At 47.7% G+C, this 25,303-nt stretch overlaps 9 protein-coding genes across 9 annotated transcripts; 4 read left to right on the top strand and 5 right to left on the bottom strand.

The window, feature by feature from the left end:
- Nucleotides 1–315: 315 nt before the first annotated feature.
- On the bottom strand, nucleotides 316–2,338 carry BP5553_02734 (uncharacterized protein; the record flags this gene model as incomplete). Its single annotated transcript, XM_032011357.1, has 4 exons — nucleotides 316–797; nucleotides 850–1,024; nucleotides 1,073–1,439; nucleotides 1,509–2,338. The coding sequence occupies 4 exons, from the start codon at nucleotides 2,336–2,338 to the stop codon at nucleotides 316–318; spliced, it is 1,854 nt and encodes a 617-aa protein (XP_031871050.1).
- A 1,481-nt stretch (nucleotides 2,339–3,819) lies between these two features.
- On the bottom strand, nucleotides 3,820–4,814 carry BP5553_02735 (Uncharacterized protein; the record flags this gene model as incomplete). The annotated part of the gene is made up of 4 exons (XM_032011358.1): nucleotides 3,820–3,864; nucleotides 3,915–3,982; nucleotides 4,031–4,668; nucleotides 4,714–4,814. The coding sequence occupies 4 exons, from the start codon at nucleotides 4,812–4,814 to the stop codon at nucleotides 3,820–3,822; spliced, it is 852 nt and encodes a 283-aa protein (XP_031871051.1).
- A 1,628-nt stretch (nucleotides 4,815–6,442) lies between these two features.
- Nucleotides 6,443–9,071, bottom strand: BP5553_02736 (uncharacterized protein; the record flags this gene model as incomplete). The annotated part of the gene is made up of 7 exons (XM_032011359.1): nucleotides 6,443–6,561; nucleotides 6,609–7,473; nucleotides 7,524–7,878; nucleotides 7,936–8,139; nucleotides 8,185–8,315; nucleotides 8,366–8,531; nucleotides 8,722–9,071. 7 exons carry the CDS (start codon nucleotides 9,069–9,071, stop codon nucleotides 6,443–6,445), a joined length of 2,190 nt encoding a protein of 729 aa, XP_031871052.1.
- Nucleotides 9,072–9,481: 410 nt separating this feature from the next.
- On the top strand, nucleotides 9,482–9,822 carry BP5553_02737 (Uncharacterized protein; the record flags this gene model as incomplete). Its single annotated transcript, XM_032011360.1, has 3 exons — nucleotides 9,482–9,489; nucleotides 9,546–9,673; nucleotides 9,725–9,822. 3 exons carry the CDS (start codon nucleotides 9,482–9,484, stop codon nucleotides 9,820–9,822), a joined length of 234 nt encoding a protein of 77 aa, XP_031871053.1.
- Nucleotides 9,823–10,163: 341 nt separating this feature from the next.
- Nucleotides 10,164–12,466, bottom strand: BP5553_02738 (uncharacterized protein; the record flags this gene model as incomplete). The annotated part of the gene is made up of 4 exons (XM_032011361.1): nucleotides 10,164–10,760; nucleotides 10,816–11,302; nucleotides 11,352–11,421; nucleotides 11,470–12,466. 4 exons carry the CDS (start codon nucleotides 12,464–12,466, stop codon nucleotides 10,164–10,166), a joined length of 2,151 nt encoding a protein of 716 aa, XP_031871054.1.
- Nucleotides 12,467–12,926: 460 nt separating this feature from the next.
- On the top strand, nucleotides 12,927–14,878 carry BP5553_02739 (RNA-binding, RBD; the record flags this gene model as incomplete). The annotated part of the gene is made up of 3 exons (XM_032011362.1): nucleotides 12,927–13,070; nucleotides 13,126–14,322; nucleotides 14,396–14,878. 3 exons carry the CDS (start codon nucleotides 12,927–12,929, stop codon nucleotides 14,876–14,878), a joined length of 1,824 nt encoding a protein of 607 aa, XP_031871055.1.
- A 780-nt stretch (nucleotides 14,879–15,658) lies between these two features.
- Nucleotides 15,659–16,815, bottom strand: BP5553_02740 (putative MNI1 putative S-adenosylmethionine-dependent methyltransferase; the record flags this gene model as incomplete). The annotated part of the gene is made up of 2 exons (XM_032011363.1): nucleotides 15,659–16,258; nucleotides 16,342–16,815. The coding sequence occupies 2 exons, from the start codon at nucleotides 16,813–16,815 to the stop codon at nucleotides 15,659–15,661; spliced, it is 1,074 nt and encodes a 357-aa protein (XP_031871056.1).
- Nucleotides 16,816–18,107: 1,292 nt separating this feature from the next.
- On the top strand, nucleotides 18,108–21,518 carry BP5553_02741 (uncharacterized protein; the record flags this gene model as incomplete). The annotated part of the gene is made up of 8 exons (XM_032011364.1): nucleotides 18,108–18,194; nucleotides 18,251–18,392; nucleotides 18,466–18,609; nucleotides 18,660–19,859; nucleotides 19,907–20,232; nucleotides 20,300–20,470; nucleotides 20,510–20,867; nucleotides 20,947–21,518. The coding sequence occupies 8 exons, from the start codon at nucleotides 18,108–18,110 to the stop codon at nucleotides 21,516–21,518; spliced, it is 3,000 nt and encodes a 999-aa protein (XP_031871057.1).
- A 2,694-nt stretch (nucleotides 21,519–24,212) lies between these two features.
- On the top strand, nucleotides 24,213–24,707 carry BP5553_02742 (Uncharacterized protein; the record flags this gene model as incomplete). Its single annotated transcript, XM_032011365.1, has 1 exon — nucleotides 24,213–24,707. The coding sequence occupies one exon, from the start codon at nucleotides 24,213–24,215 to the stop codon at nucleotides 24,705–24,707; it is 495 nt and encodes a 164-aa protein (XP_031871058.1).
- Nucleotides 24,708–25,303: the final 596 nt, after the last annotated feature.

Below are 25,303 nucleotides of genomic sequence, written 5' to 3' on the forward strand. Positions count from 1 at the left end.
AGAATCCAACAAGCCACTCAGAGGGCTTAACTATTTTACTTTTTGGCTGGAAGGAAAATGTCTCAAACCGCTCTCCTCTCGACTTCCAGTAAGTGGATGTATCTGACTTCATCCGAGTGAGTAAAGCTGACTTCTGGGTGTTGTATACAGTGCCACTAAGGCGAACAATCGAGTTGAGATTGAAGACTACGAAATATGTGCTAAATGCGACAATTATTATGACGTAAATAAGGGTAGTGAGAGGGAAGATGTCATTGTTGATGCTCCAGAGGGATGTGCAGAAGGCTAGGGGAAGGAAAAAGATGGAGACAAAAGTCAAGAGTTTGACATTTTCTGCCTTTGGTCAGAATCGAAGCTGTGAGGGTAACGAGGCAGAATAGTAGACTCACCACCTAGCTTGGTTGAAGCACGGCTCTCCATCACAGCGCTGGCATTAAACAGCCCATCTCTCAACGCAGATATACGCTCGTAATGTCTCTTAAATCGTTCTCTGTACGCCACAAGTTTCTCAACCAACGTTTCGATCTGCTTCATCTGTTGTAACGCTTCTGGCCATCCTATAGGATCATATGATGGTAGAACATTCTCCCATATGGCGCGGGAAGCCCTCCATTGATGGATGGTATTCCCAATGCAGAGATCAAATTCCGAAAGACAGCTCAAAGTCCAAAAATACTTGCGAGATCGTGAGAATGTTTCATCGTCAACCAAGAGATTGTCATGTTCCTTTGGTTTCATGAATACTTTCCCATCATCGAGGAATTCGTCGAAGTTGCCCACCAACAGTCCCCATGATACTGTGGCCCGCTTCATACAATTTTCAACCAGCATTAGAACAGAATGCTCTACGTTTTTTTGGCTCGAATCTGTCCCAATCTAGTTGTGGCATATTACTCTCAGAAGTGTGAGCGGTAGGTGGGTCGCGAGTTGGTTTCAGGTAGAGAATAGTCCAATATTGAGGCCAATGTTGGGGCTTGGTGATTTTACGACCATCTCCAATGTTTGCTGCTAGGGTAGCATGGGTCTGATTATATGTTTAGCTCTCCTCCTTGTTTTATGAAACGCAACTTACTGAGCATGCGACCTGGACAATCGGTTTCCCTTCATCATAGAGATTGCCAATAGGCCATGTCTCATTCTTGGAATAGTGATACGATAGATTTTTACTATACGGTGTATCACCATCATCAAACATCATGTAGAATACTATGTGGAAAGACATACTGCAACCTGGTACCCAGGCAATTGTTTCGGGATCGGCAAACGCAGGTTGCAAGTGTAAGTCGAGAATATTTTTGAGACTGTTCTGTCTTTGATGCCGCCAGATTGAAAAAAAGCCATAATTCGTCAAGAAAGGAGCTTTATTATAGGGTGCAGTCTGAGCCCTACTCAGCAAAACAGGCTCGGATTTCTCGCTGGAGGTGAGGCCAGTGACACAACTATAGAGAAGGAGCTAGTAAGCAAATGACTGACACGGAAAGACTGACGGTGGTAACGGTGGGTCTCACATCAACCTTCGCCACGCAGCTGGCCCTCGTAACATTCCGAAGTTGTCAATTGCTGAGGAACTCGCCTCGGGCTCTTCAATGTTTGAGGCAAAGTCAAATCTGGCCAGCCGGCTCGGTACTTGGGATCCTGCATCCTTCAAGTATGTCTGAAAATGCTGTGGGTATAAGGCAAAGGTATTCTGATCATACTCGCACGCTTTTCCATTTCGATCGTAGTCTCGAACATTGAACCCCTGATATTTGCGACCAATATTCGTGAGCCAGGCAGCGATACCTTCTAGTCTTGTGGTGATTTCCTCTTGTGAGGCTATGTCAAGAATGTGGCTCTGGAAGGAGAGGTCTATCCTGTTGTCCGGAGGAAAACTCCACCATGGGCCAACATAGTTAGTCCACAGCGCCTCCGCCTCTTTGCCATAGTAGCCTTTCTTAAGGTGACATTCTATTGAAAAGTCTTGGAATTCGTGGGGTATGGCGTTGAAGTAAGCCTCGTTTCCTTTCATCCTCTTGACTTTTGCCCCATCCTCAATAGAAGACGTGACACCCTGAGCGGGGATTGAAACAATACTATCCTCATCTTTACGCTCGTGTTGCGCTGTATTTTGGTCCTGGTTGATATCATATTGCGCATCGTTGGTCTGTAATTTGGGCTTAAGTGGGCTTGTCGCAAGGCCAGGCAAAGTTTCCACACCAGGCTGTTGATGGGCGCTTTTTTCCGTGCTGAGAAGAGGCGGACTGCTAACAGTTGAAGTATTTAGTTCGATCTGTGCGAGTCGCCCTTCAATTCGGCTTAGCACCTGCAAGAGCTTCTCCATTACTGCCTGGTCGGACATCTCATCACAAGCTCCCTGTTAGTGGACTTTTGCGATTGAAGGCGTCGGCTTCGATCTCGGAACTCCTAATATGTAGAAAAGAATTAACGCTACGACTGCATGCAAGTGCGGTGAGATTAGGCTGCAGCATAGGGCACCCATGGGGACGTGCTACCAGATGAAGTTCAAATATTACTACCCAGCAGCCTTTTTGTTTCCTTTTTGTGTCAAGGCTGGTAGGATACCTGTTTAGGGATGTGTAATGGTGACAGAATTCGGGACCCTGGCTGGGTCGATGGGGTCCTTTTGGGCTCCTCATTAAATTTAATGGGGGCGAGGAGACCTGAGCTGTGCCTGAGTCGTCCCTGAGTAGGCCAGAGAAAGGCCTTGACATTCCGGTTGCATACCAGGTAGGTAGCCTAGTACCTCAATCTCGAAGCATTCTCCGTCTCCGTCTTTCCACATGGGGTCCTGGACTGTTGCTAAGCCAGGCTGGAAGGCGACACATCTGGGCCTCGACTACTGCACTACTGCCGCCAGATAAATCAGAACGAGAAAGTCAAGGGCTCTTCAGAGTCAATTATAGATCCCCGTTAAAACAAAGGTACGAAGTGTGCTGATAAGATTGAAGGCCACTAGCTAAAATTAGAAAGCAGTGAATAGAATCCACCAGAGGGTTTGTCGGAATTCGTGGAACATTCGAATTTTCATGCCCGGTGTTTCTGCCACATTATAATAACTCTACACAAATCAGGCTTTCGAATTTCTATTTTGTAGGTAGTAACTTCTGTTGCTCCAAGAATTGGAATTCTAACGCCCCTATCACCAATTTTTAAGCTGCTGAGCAATTACACCTGCCTACGAAGTAGTAACTCAGTCTTACGATTTACCAAATATCAACAATTCAGCATCAGGAATTCGAGTCTATGAGCTCGATTGGTTACGAGTACTGGTAGCGCTGGTACTATTGACAAGCGGCCTTAGCTACAGCTACAGCAACAGTATTGTCGTTGTCGTTCCCTCGATGCCGCATTTCTTAAAGATTACCTGATCGATCCAACAGACCATTGAAATATTCTGGGAGGGATTGGAATTGAATCGTTGAATTGCTACGATTAATATATTCAAGGTTATTAGCAGCTAAGATAAATTTTGAAACCGAAGTTTCGCTTTTTAGGTTGGGCTGCGAGAGCATAGTTTAATTACTACTAAAGGCTTTCTGTCGGCAAATTTCTGGCATTTGTGCCAATGATTGTCCTTGACCACCTGCATATTATTTCCTATATAGTTATTAAAGGTACACTTCGTGTTGTTTCAGTCTCCTCTTGCTCAGACAAATACTCATCGATGGAATTTCACTTAAAGCGCAACTCGACCGTTTTCCTCCAATATCTTCGATCTAAGACTGCCATGCATGGATCCTCACAAACGATAGCAAAACAAGATTTGGATCTCTTTTTTTTTTTTAGATTCCAGCCCCTCACATACAGTCTAAGATGCTCTCAAATCTCGCTATTCCATACAGGTGGTCCTGGGAAAGGATAGTCCTAGAAGTATCAGCTATCACTCGATCTCAGCCAGTCTATCTCGGACTCACGGTCGTATTATATTGAGGAAGCAGATCGCCATCAGAAATCTCATTACCCGCAAGAGCAATTCCGGGATCTATTTCAAGCTCAGCAAACCATCCAAAACTCAAAATACAAAATTTACCTGACAACTTATACGCTCCAGGGAACGTAGCCATATACTCCTCATTAGGAAACTTATCACCCGACCCCTCCACTTTCAGCTGAGCGCACTCCACATAGAACTGCGCACCATAATCCGTACTCGACTGTAAGTTAATCACCTCGTGTCTAATTAAATAATTCCCTGGTCTTAAATCCTTTGGAATTGTCACCTGAAACCCCGTCGCGTTTTCTCCCTCCAACATACTCGCCTGCAACCACGGCCCACGCAGATTCACTGCCCCAGGAGCAAGTCCATACTGCGCAATCTTAAACCACACAGCACCTTTCCCATCAAAACTCTGGCAAGTATCTCCGGGGCAGCGCGCCATGTACACGAGAAGCGGACCATACTGGTGGAACCATATCGTTTTGTCAACCGTGGTAAGGGTGAACTGCAAAGCGTTGTATTGAACAATTATCGTGCTTCCAGCTGCTACTGGGGCATGCAGAGAGTTAGTTGTGGCCACACCGTCGAAGTTGCACGTCATATTTCCGTCGCTGACATCGTAGAGTGGCCAGAAGTACCAGCGCCGTTGGATGCTGTTGATCCCGTCTGGGATGCCAGAGGCATTTCCGTTGCCATAGAATGGCCCATAATCCCAGATGTGCCATGGATTTCTTGAGATGTTAGGTGAGTGGAAAAGAGGAGGATTGGATAGTTACCCTTGGTATATCGAGCCTGAAATGTTGTAAGTGTAGACCCCGCCATGGGCAGTTGCACTGGCGACACATGTTAGGAGTAAAGCGAAGTCAAAGAGCTTCATTGTAATATGGAGAAGCTCGAGTAGGATTTCTGGGCATGAGTGATATGACAAGCTAGAAGTCTCGCTGAAGCAATATGTAGTTATCTGTTGGACTAGAATATATACATACGTTTACATCTTTAGCCATGGCTATAGTAGAAGTCTAGAACTGCCGTGGGGTTCAAACTGACGATTGCTCACTGAAGTAATTTACTTACAAAGTCCCTAGCGCACCTATTAGGTGAGCCAAACAATGATTGGTTCCATCCTTAATATATAGTGGCTGATCTACCTATATTAGAAACACTCGGTATTTATCCGCCAAGCAACTTAAGGTTTGCTATCAAACGTTCGCAGCACCTCAATTAATTCATGAAAAGCTTATAGCCTCTTGGCTAAAACAGTTGCCCTAGAGCCGCACTCCCACCACCCGACTGCTTCTTAAAACTCGAACAACTGCCTATTAAGGTCGAGCCACGGCAAAATATTTACAATACCCCACTCATTCTCTTCGACGTCACCACCACGACGTGCTATCCTCGATGGTTCAAATCACATGAGGTATCTTATACCATGCTTGCAACTAGTGAGAGGATTCTCTCGGCATGGCTGGCAATTGGGGGTTTGGGGGGGTGCATAGTTTCATTGGACGACTTTCGTAGGCCTTCTTTCGTCTCTTGAGTTGCTTGTGAAGAGGATTTGGATTTTTGGCGAATAGCGTTCAAATCGGGAACCCTTCGGCAGCGGCAGCGGCAGCTGACATGCGGACTGGGTTGGCCGAAACCCTAGGATGCTCTTTGAGAATGAACTTCTTGATGGCGTCCTGTTGGTCTCTGGTAACTGGTGTCGCCCGCAGAAAGATCTAGGCTCTTGGACCTTTCCGTGTGCCACCTCCGGCAAGAAGTCGCATATAGCATCATACAGGATGCGCTAGAACCAAGGATATTATTTAACCCCTGGATCCCTAACACGACACGCTCAACCGACCTTCCTGCATCCCAAGCGCTTCAGCCCTCGGGCAAGGAAACTTTGATGTTGATATGCGGTATGGATATCAAGGGATGGGGACGTGTGATTTGGCGGGCAAGAACCTTAACTAGACCAAGATATCAGCAGCTGATACTTAAGTTAAAAGTTTGGTGCTAGCCGTGACTCACTAGAACATAAGGTGGTGATGATGACTTGATGAGAGATCCAAAAGCCTTGCGACCTTGTGAGGCCAGCCGTTAATGAATGGACGATGATCAGGACGCAGAAGGTGGACCGGGTTGAAAGACTGCAAAGCATCCATGAATCTTGTAGGAACAAAGGGGCACGGGGATTTATTTCTTGATTACCCAAGGCAACTAGAAAGAACTTTAGCAAGTAATAGGGATCTCATAAGTTCTAAACAAGATCAAACAGACGATATTATCAAGCGCACTTTCATTAAGCTCGTGATAAACGGCCAATTTCATACCCGCCTTGGTTTTAGTAAAGCATGGCTGTTTGGCCGCCTGCTATTTAGTCAATAATACACGATCCCCAGCAACCAGCCAGATTTCCTCTCCAATTCACTATTTCGACTGATATACCTTAGTCATTTCCCGTGTAACGCCGCCCAATGATGCTAATGGCACAGGGGAAAAGGCCTAAAATACAGCTATAAATCACACTTCAATAGCCACGCCATTCGTTTTCTTGTCTTCCTCATTATCCTTTAGTCGCTCTGCAAACCCGGGACGCCATTTCGAAAGGTATTTCGCAGCTATTGGTTTTGCATCCTCATCTGCGGTGTATTAGTAAAAAGTAGAGAAAAGTAGAAGGCGGTCTTACAATTATTCCAAATGTCCTCGACTGCATCAAGCGCTATCTCTCGTACGGGTGGCCTCATCATAACCAGGTATAAAAGACTTGTCAATGCTAAATTGACCATGGCCGGATCTCTACAAAGTCCTTTGACTCTGGCAAGAACATCAGGAGTCAACCCAGGAATTTCGCTCAGAAACCTGGTCAAGACCTTATCTCGGGCGTCGAGATAGGGAACAATACCATCTAGGACCCTGAGAACCCATTTTTCATAGTGGACAACTGTCTGTTCGCCAAGCGTCATTTGCACCCTATCGTTATACCACTCTTCGCAAAGCCATGCAACTGCAATATCGATACGCTTTCGGAAATCCTCGAGGACGTATAAATAGAGTGATTCGCGGATGGTGTTGCTGAGAGAAAATGGTACCGGCTGGTCAGGCTCGGCTTTGATAATATCTGAGGCCTCCTCCAACCCAGCAGCAGAACGTGTCGCGAGCCTAGTAATTATTGTGATCCAATCATCTCGGTCGCCTGAGCTAGCAGCAAGCCTGTTCAAACCCGCTTTCTGTTTCTTCCCAGCTTCTTCCAAGGTTTGCATTACGCCGAATACTCGAGAGACTGTTCCTTGTCCAACTTGCACAAGTTGATCCTGAGTTAAGGGGGGTGGTGGTGGAAGAGCGAAGAGGCCCGGTGCCATATCCGGTGCTTTTATTTCTGGCTCGTCTGGAGGGGCATTGTCGAGCTTGTTCAGGATTTGCTCCGTATCTTCGGCATTATAGAAATCGGGCTCGTAATCATCCTCGTCCTCATCGACACCAAGTGGCGCAGTTGCCGGGTTCAGTAATTCTGGTTGTGCGGCCTGTAATGAAAGATATCTTTGTCGTACACCCTGGAGTCAATTCATTAGCTGGATCCTACTAATCAGCTCGAAGTACCTACTTCGACCGCTTGGTTGAGGGTATCTCCGTCGATTTTCTGCAAAATGGTAATTCCAATCTTGACTACGAGATCCTCACTCAACTGAGAAACATCAAACGCTTTCAATCCTTCATCAGTTGTAACGGTAAACAACTCCGCTACAGTGTGTGGGCCTGGGGTTAATGGAGGTACGTGGAATTTCGGCGCGGGAGTTGGTAGCTGAGCCCCTAGCTTTTGTCGTTTGGCGGCATCTAGTCCATCCATAGGCGCAGGAGGCCCACGTTTCCTAGTCGCTTCATCGAATATCTCGTTCCTTGACCTCATCATTCGTTCGACATATTGTTGAATACGTCCTGCGAGGGGGTTTTGTGGATCGCTACGCATGTTAGTATGTTGCTACCATAGAGAACTGGGAAATATAAGAGGCGCATACCGCTTATTGATGTGCATGAGCAATAATCTAGTCGTCTTTTCCATAGATTTGACCATAACACGAAGTTTGGGGGTCATTGGGGAATTGGCTTGCTTTAGGGGGTTGAAATTCAATATAACATTCAGGATCCTATTGGCAACTTGTGGACGGGCTCTGATTAGGATGGAGAGGGTATTTAAAGTAGCATCAACCAATATCGCATCACTTCGTTTATTAGTCAACGTATATCAGGGAAGGGGTTGTACGCACCTAATGCTCTCTTGAAAGACACTAAGCATTCTATCCAACAGACCTGAGGCTTCAGCTTCGAGGTTCCGAGGGGCCAATAGGGGATGGTTTTGGGGAACCATGGAAAGAGAAACCTCAAGGGGATCACCACGCTGAAGAATTTAGCATTACCCCGACAAAGGGAACAGGAAGGCATTGGTACCCGTGGGTCAGCATTTGGACCGGCAGTTTGGACCAGTACTACTCGCTGGGCAAACTTGATGCAACATATTCGCACTCCTGGCACAGCAGTATCCCATATCCGTAGTATCCTTGACTTTATCGCAAGCATTCGTTCCCATGTTGGCCCATCGTACGAGTTGTTGATCCTGTTCAAGCAAACGTTAGAAGCTGGTACAAAAATATCGAGAATGTCCCAAGCACGGTGAAGGTTCAAAGCCGGGCAATACACTTCATGACAAGCGGGCAAAACTATCTAACATTCTAGCTCTTCTAGCACTTTCAGGATATCCGGGTATGGAGTGTTAGAAGGTCAGAGGGAATCATGGGTAAACGTACATCCATCTAAAAACAAGGGGGTATATGCTTGCAGCAGTTTGAACGACGCTCTTTACAACTGCACTATCCTCATTCGGATTCTCAATCATATTCTTGATAACTTCCAGAACGCTCAAGCTCAATGTCTCCTTCTGGTCCGCCGGAAGAGTAGGGCTTGCAAACGTCTCTGCTAGAAAGTCTGCACCCCATCTCCGCAGCTCTACCTTGGCGGGGTCTGCTCTCCCATCTGGTTTTATTATAGGAATAATCCCTTGGAGAATTTGCGGGTAGTAATTCGGGTCACCAAGTACGAGCTTTCGTGCATCCTCCAGGAGTTTGATCTGCTGCTCGACTGAAATCGGTTCTGCCATCGTGAAGTGTTAATAGTTGCGACAGAGCTCTACGAGGGTCCGGGAGCTGCATGTGTCGAAAAATGATGCAGTACGCTTGTTGCCGACCAGGGCTGGATGTTCATTCTGTGGACGTAGTTGTTGGAGGAAGGATTGGGGATGGAGGCAAAGTGAGGTTGTTCACTCCTAGACTTGGAAGACGCGCCTACGGAGTCGTTCATCATCGCGAATCTACAACGAAGCTTTGAGCTCAAACCGGATTTAGCGTAGCGTTGATGCCTTATAGGCAAGGCATAAATCACACCCGCAAAGTCGTTCGGCATCTCTAATAAGCTTGGTAGAAAGCATACGATACTTGCTGCTTTCGCAAATAATAGAATCGCCTCACATCACATCGCCAGCAATCAGGAATCAATTCCCAAGCCAGCAAGATGCCAATGTAATCCCTTGAGATACTCGGATACAGCAAAGCATCTGATGCTAATGTCCCTACAGATTACCACGATCCACCTATTACAATAGGGATTACAGGCAATCTGCTGCCCTTATCCGAGCTCGAAAACCATACCTGATCAAGAATGCTATTACCGGAGTGGGCATGTTCGCGTTTTGCATAGGAGTTTGTGGGTAGATAGTTTGCTATTTGGGGGATGCTTGCTCACTGTTGACTTCAGACGCTTTCACAATCCAAGCAGTATCCCAAGACGAATTTGAAGACGTCAAAGTTCCCGACGCCGCTCAGTCACCTACACCTCAAGCAAGCACGAGTTAGGTTTGGAGATATATTTGTTGTTTTATTAGGGTAGGGGTAGGGGGAGTTTTATGGAATTATGCCCGCTCTGGCTACAGACTGTAAATTTAGAGTATTGCGCGGCATGGCATCACAAGGAGTTCGGGCAAGCAATGGGTGCCATAGTCATCAAATCGAAATACTCAATTGTAACTCTACATTATGAGTACAGGCAGCAGCTCGACTATTATCGCGAAAGTTTGACATGAGTTGCGTATGTGTATCTATGCATTGCCCTATACTGATCATCGTACGCCAACAATGCAGAACCTCCCAAAATTACGCCTTTGCCATATATCTATCATTGACTCATAACAACTAGCTTAAAAACGGCCCATCATGACAGCTGTTTGCTCACGCCTGATATCCTGCGGGAAATCGCGCGGGATATCCGAGACAGAATCTGGAGGTGAAGGCTGGTTTCCCTTGCTTGTGGGCCCGTCTGGCACCTTCGGCGTGCTGTGCTGACCTGCTAGCGATGGTGGGGGATGGTTCTGCTGGGGTGATAATGATGTCTGCCGGCTACCCAAGGGCGATGGTACGATTTTATGAGATAGTGTAGAATTTCCAAAAGGGTTATGAGGAGATATGCGACCGCCAGATATCGTATGGCCTTTAGAATGTTGGGGTAAAGATGAAGACGAGCTTGAAAATGTACCGGAAATTGGTAACCCTGGAGCAGCTTGATGGGAATGTCTTCTTTGCTGGGCTTGTATTTGAGAGAAGGGGCTTGATGTGCGCGGAATTTGTTGAGCAGAGGTTTGTCGTTGGAGGAGATGCGCATGTGAAGGGTGCTGAGGATTCGCCCATGGTGTCTGCTCAATAAATTGCTCCTCAGCAGGCTTGAACCGTGAAGTTGAACCTGCTGAACGAAGGGCGGCTAGTTCTTGAAGCGGCATATGGCGGACTGGTTTTGTTCGCTAGCACATTATGTCAATTGGCATGCAACAAATTGAGGACGCTGGCGCGACTTACCCCCATCTTCTCGAGATCTTCTTCTAATTCTGCGGATGTAGCAGGGGCCATTTCCGGAGCAGCTGGAAACCCAACATATCTTGCGACACCAGAAAGAATAGATACTTCGTTGCTGTATGCCACTTGGTTCATAACTTGCTGTGACTTGCGTGTCGGGAATTTTAGAGAATAATCCGGGACACTACCAGCGTAGCTTCTCCGATCGTGTTGTATCTCATACCACTGCTTGCCAAGTTGTTCGAGCGTCTTTTCTCGGATGTCTCGAACATCTTGTTGGAACTGTGAGAGGATCTGGCTCCTCCTCGCGACGGCAGACTTCTTGAGGGTTTGCAATTCTAGCTCCTTGAAGTTATCCGCTATCCTAGTTCTATCGTCCCTCCGTGCCTCGATACAACGTATCATCGCAAGATATTCTGGGTGTGTAGGTTTGGCCAGTCGAAGCATAGCCTCTTCTCTGTTCAATTGGTCCAGTCGTTGTTCGTAGAGCCTGGTGCAGCGTGAGCGACAGATACTGGGAATGGTCTAATGTTACTCACCTATCTCGGAAGGTAGAAAATTGACGTTCGATCGAGCCCAACTGGTCCAACGCGATCCGTTTCCTTTCAACTGCATGTCATCAGCTTCCATAACTTCATTTATTACTAGGTCACTCACGCTCTTCCTCGTTCTTAAGGGCAGCTTCAGCCTCATCGTCACCCTCGTTATCTGCGTTGTCTTCCTCAGCGTTCCGCACATCGTCGTCGCCATTAATGGTCACCTCCGCGTTGGGAAGGGATTCTAAATCTTCAAGCTGATTGTCGATGCCATTTTCGACCACTTTCTTCTTTTTTCGACCCCTCTTCTTAGGCGAAACAGGTATTTCGGTAGCATCTTGGGGTTCATCGTCCGCTGGAGCCGGTTCTTCAGCCTCCTCGACCACTTCATCTTCTTGGGCGACCCCGCCTTCGTCCCCTGATATGTTGCCGCTAATAGGGTTGGATGTATCCACATCTTCATCTGCCTGAACTTCTTCTTCAATTGCGTATTCGTCTCCAGGCGTCATGACAGAGCCAGTGCGCTTACGCAAGGGCTCCCCAAGGTCTTCCTCAAGGCCGCTGCCTGCCATTATAGATCTTTTCCGCTTCCTTGTGTCTGCCTCAATAGCCGATAGTAGAATATTCTTGCTCTCGACGGAGGAGTTCTCCAGAGATGTCGGTGCCGTTGGATGGTCATGGTCGGTTTCATCGCGAGCGGAACTTTTTGGGGATCCCGGAGATTCGTTCGATACATCGGCGTCAGATAGTGGCTCATCGTCGTCGTCTTCTTCTTGATCGTCTGCGGTGATCTGGTTGTGGAGCTTGCTGGGTGTGTGGTCGTAGCTTTGACTATCGTGGTGGGAGCTTAGCACAACATCCTTGTGCGGTCTGAATTTGCTAGGAGATTCTTCAAGCCGCTCTGTCTCGGCCTCGGAGTCGTTCTCATCGTCAGAGATGTTGCTGAGATCGTCTGAACCATCAGCCTCGTCATCTTGGTCGCCATCCTTATCCTCAATCTCGCTCAAGCTGCTCGAGCCATCGCCGTCCACATCAACATCGGTCAGCGCCTCCAGCGCAGCTCCCTCGCGGGCGGCTTGCAATAATGCGTCTGCCCCTTGGTCCATAGATATACTCATAGTGCGCTTAATAATAGTCCGACCCAATCTTGCCTTATTCCACGGTGGTGTTCACATAACCTCGTGCCGGGGCGACTGCTAGAATTGGTGCGGGAGGGCGATTCGCGCGACGTTCTTACGTGGGTGGAAGAGTAGTCGCTATGGGAGTATCTAGTGTAGGTTGGCGCAATCACTGACATGTATAAGCTGGCCAGATAATCCGATGAGGCTTTGAGCAGTGTACGAAGCGTTGAAATGGGTGTGTTGTGCCTAAATGGTGGAAGAGATGTGAAGCTGGTCCAGTTCCCAGCACGATGATCATGGGGAAAGCGAAGGCGGTGAGCCTTTCTGCCGTGCTTGGTTGCTCGCGAACTTTTTTTGTGCGCGATAAAGGAGGGTCCAGACAAGTTTAAGACCCTCACAACCTCGCATCCTCCTTACCCTCGAACTGCCCAGGAAAACTCCTGGTTGAACTTCAAAAATGGGCAAACGATCTCGGAAGAATCCTGATGCCGCAGAGCCCGCAATTAAGGGCAATGGGAATAGCAATGGTCCCAGCACCAAGACCATTTTGGCCCATGATAAGGCTATCGACCCGTCTTTAGCCTCGTTATTTGCTTCAAGTGTAACTAACAGCCTGCCCTTTCTCTCGGATATAGCTAATATTTTCAACCAAATAGGCTGGCCCAGTCAAAGCCCCTCCCAAGGCTCGTTATGAAGAACCCCCGCCTGCCAGAAGATCTACTGCCGTGGAGGTTGATGATGCGTCCGAGATGGAAAGCGGCAATTCCAGCAGCCGCGACGACGACGAGGAAGATGAAGAATTAAGCAGTGTAGATGAAGATTTAGAAGACAATGATATTTCCGGCCTTTCTGATGATGATGACGAGGAAAATATGTCGGATGAGGAGCCGCAGCTCGATAGGCTTATTGAAGCTACAACCCAGAGACCAGAGCGAAAACGGAAACGGAAGGCTGGGGAAGGAGAAGACCTTGAGGCGAAATATATGCAAAAGCTGTTGAAGCTAGAGGAGCAGGAAGAAGAGGCACTAGAAACTGAGCGAAGGCAAAAGCGCCAGAGACTGGCGGCAGAAGCAGACCCAGATACCTCAGAAGTGGAGGAGGATGTTGATGAAGAAAATGACGGCAGCAATGACGATGAGTCGGAGGGGGATAATGACAGCGATGACAGCTTAGAGGCTGAAGGAATAACCTCTAGAGGAGCTCAACCATCAGATATCCCTGTTCACGAATCTCTTGCGCCTAGCAAGGACGCCCTCGAGCTCGACAAAGCGTCACGGACTGTCTTTCTAGCTAATGTCTCAACCGAAGCCATCACCTCCAAGTCGGCAAAGAAGACTCTTCTTGCGCACATGGGATCCTTCCTTGACTCTCTACCAGATCCGCCACCCGGCAAACCAGCCCACGAAGTCGAATCCATCCGCTTCCGCTCCACTGCCTATGCAGGAACCTCCCTCCCCAAGAAAGCTGCCTTTGTCAAAAAAGACCTCATGGCTGCCACCACGAAAAGCACAAATGCCTACCTGGTCTACTCCACAGCATATGCAGCTCGGGAAGCTGTAAAGCGGTTAAACGCTACTATCATCCTTGATCGCCATCTCCGTGTAGACGGCGTGGCCCATCCAGCAAAGACAGATCACCGACGCTGTGTCTTTGTAGGAAACTTAGGTTTTGTAGATGATGAGAGTATGCTGGATCAAGGTGGCGAGAACGAGCGCAAGCGCTCCAAGATCCCATCTGACATCGAAGAAGGGCTCTGGCGCCAATTTGGCAAGGCAGGGGCTGTGGAAAGCGTTCGTGTAGTCCGGGACGAGAAGACCCGTGTCGGCAAGGGATTCGCATATGTGCAATTCAAGGTAAGCGCATTGTTACTCTCATCCAGAGAGTCTCACGTGTCTGTACCAGGCCTTATACTAACAACTTGCCTAGGATCCTAATTCGGTAGAAGCCGCCCTTCTCTTTAATGAGAAGAAATACCCGCCGATGCTTCCCCGCATCCTCCGTGTTGTCCGCGCCAAGGCCATCAAAAAGACCGCCAATGCATCGCGAGCCAATTTCAAGAACCCTAAACCCCAAGGTAAGGGTCAGATCTACAATCCAAAGGTGCCGGGAGAGGAAGCATCGTTGCACGGCAGAGCTGGAAAACTGTTAGGTAGAGCAGGCGCGGCCAAACTGAGGAAGGAGGGGAGCGGAGCGAATGGGATGGTCATGGGGAAGAGAGGAGGTGCCAGTGCGATCGGCGGAGTTGCAAGGACACCGGAGAACATCATATTTGAGGGCTATAGAGCCAGCGCCAAATCGGGTAAGCCTAAGGATTTGAAGATGGGTGGAGGGAAGAAGGGGAAGCCGGCGAACAGAGGTGCAAAGCGGGCAAGTGCTTGGAAAAAGACTGCGGGGAAGAAAGATAAATAAGAGTTGACGTGTTTTGCCGCCTACCATGAATACCAATAGAGAATGAAAAGTGTTGATGCGCTATTTGACCCAGTTAGGGATGGAAAGGATAGTCAACTACGAAGTAGTAACTCTGATGCCTCGCTACCTGCCATCACCCAGCACCTAGAACCCTTCTAGCGCGACGTTCCCCAGTGCCCACGTATCTCCTGATATCGGAACAATTCTAGAACAGTGCCGCCATAACAGCCAATCCCGATTTATGATCCCTATCCTCCAGGGCAACCCTTAGCATTACATCATCATCCATCAACAGATCCTTATCGATTGGCTATGAAGTAGAACTAAGTCACAAAACCTATGCTTCATCTGAGTGTAGTGAACATGGGAAAGGGGTATAGACGGATCACCATTCCATCCACCGCATTCGTCGAGGGGTGCCAATCTTGAGGCAACGGTATTGTAGCTATGAATCTCCTTGCAAAGCCAATGCAGTCCGGTTAATAGCGGGCAGAGCGCCGGGTCGGGAATTCAGGAGGTTTCATCCTTGTGAGGGTTGTTAAACCCGTATAGACAAAGTAGAGCCAGGTCATAGTAGAATGATGAATCCAGGTTCCGTCCTGAACAAATGTTAAGGTGTGGCCGATTTATCCTTAGCTTGCAGAGTAAAATGCGAGTGACTCCCGATATAGTCAAGCCATCTATTTCTGCATCGTAGTAACCGATTATCCACATCGTTCGTCCTGAGCTCTGAAATATATATAACCGTGGTGATCAAGAGGCTAGAGACTGGAGTGGCTATTAAGCTTTGATCCGTACTTCTACAACCTCCCTTCTCACCCCCTCTGATTCTTCTCTTAATTGTTCGGTGATACCGCCTTGTGCTCTCACGAGATTACAAAAATCTTCCATTGAACCTCCCACCCCGAAGTATACCTTCTTCGCAGCTATCATAGCACTTCTCCCCGCGGAGTCTGGGATGCTTAACAGGCTCAAGAGGGTTTCTGCGAAGGAGGCCAATGCGGCCGGAGAGTAAATGGTCTCAGCACCAATAATAGTGAGCCCAGAAGATCGTGATGGCATAGTTTGGTCGACCAAGTTCACGAACTCGGGGCTCCATCCGCCAGAGTAGAACGACAATGTAACCGAGTTTGAGTTGAGGAATTTTAGGAACTCCTGCACCACGTCGGAATCGATCTCAAGCTCGCCTTCGGCCTCCCATAAATCCTTCTTCGTCATTTGGGCCCAAGTTAACAAGAGATTGGGGAGTGTGACCAGTTGGAGGACTGTGGGATTGTAATCCGCAAGCCCAAGGTCAAGCCCTCGTGTACCAGACATAGGCGAGCTCTGTAACAGCCACTGAAATACGTAAAGAGATGGGAGTGCCGTCCCACAACCGAGCTAAGAGGACCCAGTTAGTTCCTCATTTATATCCACAAGGTTTTCAACCTAAATAGGAGATAGAATATGATACACCGACGTACCTCGAAAAATCGTCTACGAATACCTAAATCCTCCCCTCTCCTCTTGTATAGCTCCTTCACAACATCCACTGAACTCTCCCAGCTCTTGAACCCACCTTCGTAAATTCCAGTCTTGACATCATCTTTGCCCAAATTCCCCAAACTCTCGTCATCACCCTCAGCCATCAGTTGCACCTTAACATCCCAGAGCTCTCTCCGAGGTAGGTAAACCTCTTGCCCGTCATCCAATTTTATCGTTAGCGTGCTATAGGAAACTTTTGACGGAATCATTTTCAACATGATCTCCAAATCGTGCTTTTGTGGCTGTAACAATGGCTGGCCTGCAACTGGAAATGCGGAATTGGATGACCGTCTGAGAGTGCCTGTCTCAGCAGCATGGTTGGCTGACGATGAAGCTAAGGGGGCCTCGGAAGCCACGCCATGGTTATCATCTTCTATATCGTCACCAGCGAAAGAGAAACTAAAGCCTGACATCGTGTTATAATAAGCCTCTTGCAGATGTTGAGATAGTGTTTTGGCTGGAAAAGGAAAAGCTGTAAAGCACGTGAAGTCGCTTTTTCTGGCGCGGCAGAATCCGAACTAGGCGGTGAAGCCGAATATATTTCCACGGCGAACAGTCCTGTACATCTACAACTTATTCCATCCGATTTATCACAATCGAGGATCTCTTTCAAAGGCGCCATCATTTCGATATTGGCATATGTCCAAACTCGTGCCTCTTCAATTGATATTTTGAAATCTACTGCTTACTATCGTCTGCACCAGGGTTGCTTAGGGCACTACTCTTCGTAAGTTCGTCCTTGGGAAGGCCATGATCCAGATGCACACGCAAGATCTAGAAGGGCTTCTCATATATTACCGCTCCTTGCTCATTATTGAACCTCATGCTTCGCTCATATCCGCCGGCCACCCGTGGGATATCATTCTAGCAGTATATCTTCCATATTTTCTTCTGCTGCTACCACTCAGTATTTGTATTTGTAGTCGCCATCTCTTTGGCTTTGACGCACTAGCTCTCACTCTCTAAGAGTCCATCCCATCACGTTCCCATTTCCACTAAACCCCTCCCTCTTTCTTTCCCTTGACAGGGGTTAGTTCTTGATTCTTTTCTCGTACATCATAATTCACTCAACTCTTCAACCGTATCGTTAGTTGACCGTCTTTACCTATTCAACGCCCCTAGGTATCTCCGCCATATCACTTGTGTTACTCCAACTCCTATCCCATTCAACCTACATCTCCTTTCAACTTACACCTCTATTCGACTTCAACTTACATCTCCGTTCAACTTTCACCTCCATCCAACTTACACCTCCATTCAACCTACACCTCCATTCAACTTACATCTCCATCCAACCTGACCTCCATCCAACCTGACCTCCATTCAACCTGACCTCCATTCAACCTGACCTCCATTCAACCTGACCTCCATTCAACCTGACCTCCATTCAACCTGACCTCCATNACCTCCATTCAACCTGACCTCCATTCAACCTGACCTCCATTCAACCTGACCTCCATTCAACCTGACCTCCATTCAACCTGACCTCCATTCAACCTACTCCTCCATTCACCTTCCTCCTCCATTTAGCTCGAGCCTTTGAGCTTCAACCCTTCAACTTCTTCAACGCTTACAACTACGTCCAATATTATACCTCCACTAACACTTCGACCTCATCTTACAAGGACTGGCCAAACCTTAGCATAAACCCCCTATAATAGATCTATCTCTCATCACGATACAGGCTTCGATGGATAATTCAAACATGAAAGTTGAGCCGGGTACTGGGACTGAGCCGACTTCGCCACAGCAACGGCAAGGCTCTCCCGTACCACCATCTCACCTTGACTCGGTGAGTTATCATATCATATTTCTTGAAAACTGCTAATCCTGTCTACCTGCGACCAGCCTGTTGAACCTGATGAAACATGCGAACGAGATAAAAAGATAGTAGCGACACACGGCCTCTCGTTCTTGAAGCAATTCGTTCAGCTTGTTCAGGACAAAACTATTAGCTTTCCCGCATGTCGCCCGTTTCATGAGGAAGCAGGTATGTTGAACCATTTTATAGAGCATTTATTTGCCTGTTTATGTTGAACGTGTCCAGCTGACTTGAAATTCAGAAGCAATATTAAAGCTCGATGACATCCCAAGAGTCTTGGTTGGCGTTCTAGGCTATACCGGCAGTGGTAAATCGTCATTGATCAACGCTCTGGTTGATGAAGAGATGCTTCTCCCATGCAACGCCATGAGGGCCTCAACCAGTGGTATGTATCCTTGCTAGCCTCCTCATGAAATGCTAACATCTATGAAATAGCGGTGGTTGAGCTGTCCTGGAACAAGTCCAGCATCCCATCTCAAGCTTACACGGCAGAGGTGGAGTTTATATCGGAGAAAGAATGGCTTGACGAGCTCGAACTGCTCAGACTTGATATCAAAGATCGACCAGAGGGCGAACAATTAACTTCGAAGTCAAGTAGCGAAGCGAGTGCATCATATAGCAAACTCTCCGCGGTTTATCCTGGAATAGACATCGCGAAATTGATTGATATGCCGCCAAAGAAATTACTCAAAATAACAGACCTGTCAAAGATTCTAGGGCAGACGAAGATCATCTATGGAACGAAAGCCAACGCCTTCCACAAAGAGATCAAGGCCTATATAGACAGCAGCAACCATGGAGGAAGGTCTGGTCAGATTGCCTATTGGCCCCTGATTCGACTTATAAAGATCTACACCAAGGTACCCATTTTGCAGAGTGGCCTAGTTCTCGTTGACCTACCAGGTGTGGGAGATTCAAACGCTGGAAGGAGGCAGGTGGCCGAGAGATATATGAAATCCCTGGACCATGTATGGATCGTCGCGGACATTGTTCGCGCTGTGGATGATCAAATCGCTAAAGACCTGATGGGCAGGACTTTCCGAACGCGTTTGTTGATGGACGGAAAGTATAACGCCGTAACGTTCATTATGACAAAGACCGACAATATCAATCCTGATGAAGTCATCAGTAGTCTCAACCTGGGGGAGTCAGGTATGAAATCTCTGCTTGAAGAGGAGACACAGCTCAAGGAAGCACTCGAGGAAGCCAAGGAAGGCCTACAAAAGTGTAAAAATGCACAAAAAGAGTTCAGAAAGGAGCTGAAGAGTCTCTCCGCTGTAGTTAAGGGCACAAAATCCGCTACTGGGAGAAAACGGAAGCACTCTGAAACAGAAAGCGCCGAGCCAGAGGTGACAAACCCGGGAAACTCTTCGGGGGATCAGTCAGAGCAGCTTCGGATGTTGCAAGAGTCAATGACCGATTCAAAGAAGCAAGCACAGAAGCTAGAAACACTGATTCGTCAAAAGAATAAGATGCTGAACAAGCAAATAGTTTTAATAAAGTCCGGCTGCATTACCGAACGAAACATCTATACGCAAACTCGCCTGAAAGAAGATTTCGAACGCGGCTTCCGAGAACTGGACCAAGAATTGAAAGAAGCAGAAGACAACGATCGCCCTGAGGTTGAACGTCAAGGTATGACAGTTCTCTGTCTCAATACTTTCTTTGCTAATAATTTGTAGATCTTCTGAGAGACTTGGAGACGTTTTGCATCAGCTCTAAAGCGTTTCAGAAATTGAAAGGCCGGTTTCCACGAGATGCTGACATCGTTGGCTTCGACACAGTACAGGCAACCAATATACCTCGGCTTCACGATTTCGCTGTCAATTTAACCTCGGGCGAGCGGTCGAAGATCGTTGATGCAATTTTTATTCGGTGGAATTCCCTCAAGCACCGATTAAATTCGTGGGTCAAGGAGAGAGATTTAAACGTCGACATTGACTTGTCTTCTTCCCAGGTCAAGGCACTCAGAGAAGCTCTAGAGAAGTCGTTTTCGATGCTGCAAACCGTAAGGGCCTCTGCTCCTTGCACTTTATGGTTAACAACCCATTCAGGAGCTAGCTAACACTGTATAGTCAACCGAAAAAGACATCACCAAGTCCGTTAAAAACATACGCACGAAATTAACTAAACAGGTCACAAAGAAGATCCCCCCAATAAATCTCGATAACTGGGAAAAGGAAACGATATATTCAGAAGAATATAGCGCCTCCAATATACACTTTCAGACATGGCGAGCTATCTGTGTACGTCGTGGAACATTCACTAGAACTAACAAAGTCAAGTTCGAGTGGAATGCGGGCATCGCGGATGGATTGCTCAGATCAGTATCCCGGCCTTGGAAAAAAGTGTTCCAAGACAGAATTTTCCAAGTGCACAAGGACCATTCATCCAAGGTTGTCAACCTTCTCCAAGAGTTCTTAGCTTGTATGGAGCAAGCTCTAATGGGAATTTGCGAAACTCCATATGCACCTGGAAATCGGGTGCTCGAGCAAATCCGACTCCGCCAGCCTATTTTTGAACAGAGTGTAGCCGAGGCATACGCGAGGTTCAAGGAAGACGGCCAGTCTTGCCATCGAGGCCTAGAACCCCTGATAAAGGAGAAAATACGACCAGCTTACGAAACGTGCTGCGAACAACGCGGTGAGTGGCTTACTATCTTCTTAACCTTAGACAAGCTCAATGAATATTTCCCCGCTGACCAAGAATGAATGAACTTTAGGTAAGGGTAGCCTTTTGAAGATGAAGGAAGAGTTCACCAAGTTTTTCGAAGACAATGCCGACGAGATATATAGCATGTCTATCCAATTTCTGAAAAAACGGTTCAACATTATGACGGAGACGAATAAAAAGCTGCTAAAGTCGGCCTCCAGCGAACTGCGAGAAGTTATCCGCCGCGAGTTCGAAGAGATGATCTCGAACGCCACCCCTAAGCCTGGCACCATCAAGCCCGATGAGGAAAAGTTAGCCCTTCAGGAGTCGATCTTGCAGAAGTTGAACCAATTGGAGGAGACTTTGCAGAAGGAATTGGAAAATCCGGAATCGGAGCTCAAGGCAGCGGATCCGTTTGCAAGATGTGTTTCGGATGTCCACAAAAGCGACGAAAGCGACGAAGATGAAGATGATTCTGATTTAAGTTCTGAGGCAGACTGCAAGACCAACTCGGATGTGAGCTCGGATGCGGAGAACTCAAATGAGAAGAACTCGGATGAGGAGAACTCGGATGAGGAGAACTCGGATGAGGAGAACTCGGACAAGGAGAACTCGGAAGTAGTTAGTGACGAGGGCTTTTGAAGGGGGAATATATTACATTCTACTGCCAATCGAGTTTTCTTAGGCCTTAATGAGTTGGCATAAGCCTAAAACCTGATCGTATATCAAATAGCTTGTCTGATTTGCGTCCTGTGTGTCATTTTGCCAGATACTCCTTGCCAAGGAAACCCTTTCTACCCTTGCATTTGAACTCGTAGAAAGTGTCACTACTCCGTTCTACCTACACTACATCAACTTCGACTTACTTTGGAAGTATATCTAATAGAATTTAAAATATTCAAGTCGTGCGAATATCTCACTGAAATTGAGATGTTTGCATTACTTGAATACTTCAAATTTAGTGAGATATTCGCACGATATCAGATTTATACCTAGGTAATAGTTATAGGTACTTGATATTTCTAGCGAAAAGAGTTTTCTACTAAATTCGCCTAGGAATACGCTATACCAGAGACATTTACTAGTATAAGTGTCTAAAGCGAGGTAAAGAAGTGTAAAGTCGGAAGAGTATCAACGTTTATAAGCAATATCAAAAAGGAGCCAGATAGTTCTTGGAGGCCATTAGGAACCGGCTATACTACCTGCGTGTTAGAATCAGGCGTCTCAGAGAGAGTGGCTAGGCTCCTAGGCTCGTAGCCGAAATACAAAGATTTGGTTAGAACACGATAATTCGTATATAATATAGGCTGTTATAGTAAGGATTTACTGTTCACGACTAGAGATTGTTTTTACAGTTTGGAAGAAAGCACGAGAGCATCTGCTACCGCGTGCAGTAGTAGATCAAGAAATACATATTAAACTCGAGGAGGGGGGAGACTAATAGCTGAAGGGCAGCTTTGAGAAGCTTTTTGAACGACGACTACGGCTAGGAACAACAGAGGGTGATTTCGTCTTCTCAGCACACGAGCTCAGTAAGATCGCTAGAGTAGTCTTGCCTGATTTGCGTCCTGTGGGCCAGACACTCCTTGCCACGGAAACCCACCGTATCCTCTATATCTCACCGAAGCTGAGATATCCAAGTCACGTAAATATCTGACCGGAAGTGAGATATTTGCACTACTTGAATAGCTTAATTTCGGTGAGATATTCGCGCGACTTGAATACTTTAAATTCGGTCAGATATTCGGCGCGATATCAGATTTATATCTAGGCAATAGCCGTAGGTGCAGAAGGTTTAATAAAACTTCTTGATCGTGACGGCGTTGGGGTTGGCGTTGAGGTTGAGGGCCACGGCTACGAGCATAACCCATTACGGGCAGCATGTTGGTGGAGCCGAGCCGGTCGCACGCGATGCCCGACCCGAGCCGGCCCAGAGCAGTTGCACGTACCACAGTCGCCAGCCGCCGAGCTTGACCAGGCCGTTAGCCGTTCCGAGGCGCGCGTCAAACCACCGGATCGGCAGGCTGTTCGACATCGTGTGTACAGTACATAAGTCTCCCCTCCCAAGCCGGACAAGGCGCCCGACACAAACAGGCCCGCCGATATTACTGACAATAAAGCTGCTGAGGAGCGTGCTGGTGCCGAACATCGCGACCCCCGATCAGGGTGCTCCAGCGGGCGCCCGATCATGCCAGCCAGATAGACGCAGGCGCCCCCAGAGCCACGGTCAGCGACAAGCCCGCCGACTTGACAAAGGACAGCGTACTAACGGCGCCTTTGCGCATGCTGCTCTGGAGGAGCACCGCTTGGAGGATGTCTTAGGAGCTTGTCCAGGCGTTGACTTAGAAGGTCTGGATGAAGCACGCAAAGACGACAGCCCAGCCATAGCCCGCCGTCGTGTATTGCTGTCGTGGTGGATTCCGAGGCTTGGGCTGGTTCGGATCGGCCACCTCTTAATAAATCAAGCTCGACTTGGTGGATCGAGGAGGGCCACCATCGCAGCTCTCCTGGATAATGTGATGTAGGTTCTTGTTTAATGTCTTATACTAACCACAAGGCGTCGTCAAAGCCCGGTTATGTTTTTCAGAGATATATTTTACTAAGATTTGTTCGTTTGTTTAGTAGGTACGTGCAGGCGCTATGCGATTTAAGTAATAAGGAGTAATTATATTGCCCGCTCGGCCTACATGAGTTACCCATTTGCCTGGGGCCGCCGCCCGCTCCCCTACCTGCACATGGATCTTTTCAGTTCGGAAGACCATCAAGTTATGGACATTATGTGTATCGTATCGCGCTTATTTGCCATCACGATCTAATGCTACTACGGTAGAACCACCCCGCCGACTCGATTAAGAGTATTCCTCTATACAACGACGTGACTGGTTGGTTCCTGGCGCACTAAAAGCCACCCAGAGGAGTGGCTGACAGCTACAAGTTATTCACTTCGATGCCCCGTCTACATTATTGCAAACAAAACAAACAAAACAAACCAAGGATCGGTTGATTCACTTCTAATGACAAGCCCCGCCGGTTGCGATCTAGACGGTACAAACCTAACATCCAACACATCCAGCTGTGTATCTAGTACCATCTCCGCCATTCATTAAGCTGGACACCTCGTGTGCCTTCGCGCAATCAAACGGACCGAAACTGGGCGAGAGACCGCACCTTCAAATCTGACCATAACTTCTGATTCGATTCCAATCTCGATCTCGATACCGATAACGCTTCTCATACTGCGACTCCAGCACTTTGAGCCTCCCCGCCATATCCTTCCCCGCCAAGACAGTGGATATAAGAATATTGGCTTGCCCACGGCCCGCCAGTCTCGCCAACATGGTCTACACCATGAAAATCTATGTCGACGGTGGCTGTAGACGCAACGGACGGCCCGGTTCGACAGGCGCTGCCGCCGCGGTTGTCGAATACAGGAATGGAGGTCAAAAGGCCTGGACCAGAATCTTGCCCCGGCGCCCCCCACCAACAAACCAGCGAGCAGAAATCACAGCCATCATACTAGCACTGCAGTTGGCTCTTGAAAAGATTGACGAGCTACACTCAAACCCCAAGATAAATGTCAAGATCTATTCGGATTCCAAGTACGCTGTCGGGTGCATGACGGACTGGATTTACAAGTGGTCGCAGAACGGCTGGATCAATGCTGCTGGCAACGCAGTTGCGAATCAAGATCTCATCCGGGAGGCTTCTCGTCTTGATGATAGATTGAGGGATGAGGGAAAGGTGGATTATATTTGGATTCCTAGGGATGAAAATGTGGACGCGGATATGTGGTGCAATCAGGCTTTGGATGACGCCGAGGACCAGTATTAAGTGCAGCTCTAGGGAGCATTGAGCCTTTGCTGAGCGCTACTTGCAAATCCAATCATTGTGGATAGCTCCGCTAGATTCTAGGGAGGGACGAGCTGTAAATTGCTGTATTATTTAGTTGGGGTATCCTCTATGGGATGCATATTAATTGACGGACTGTTGAGTGAGCTCTGGCTTAAATTGCATGAATCTTATCATCTTTCTTCGCTATCGCGACTTTGTTGATGTGCAAGTCGCGCATTTCGTTGGCCGATAATATACTTGACAGCGCCAAATTTGCGAGCGATAAGGATAGGGGTAGAGGGGCAAACCACGGCATCAAAATATACGATCACGTGACAGTAAACTCCTCGACGATTCCACCCCTCTATCAGCTCTAGGCCTAAAGACAAAAGAGGGGTTATTAAGCTCAATAAATTAATGTCAGAATCGTTGGGCTGATGATAATACATATAACAGTACATAGACCTCCGGTCTATAGAGATGATGATATCCGATCTGATCCGGGTATCTGTGCCCTTCATCGTGGTAGGGCTTGGCTGAACCTCTTAGTTGCTAAACACAGCAACACAGCTCGACCCAAACGCCAATTGCCCCGG

This window comes from Venustampulla echinocandica (genome assembly GCF_003357145.1).
Source record: "Venustampulla echinocandica strain BP 5553 chromosome Unknown scaffold_1, whole genome shotgun sequence".
NCBI lineage: Eukaryota > Fungi > Ascomycota > Leotiomycetes > Helotiales > Pleuroascaceae > Venustampulla > Venustampulla echinocandica.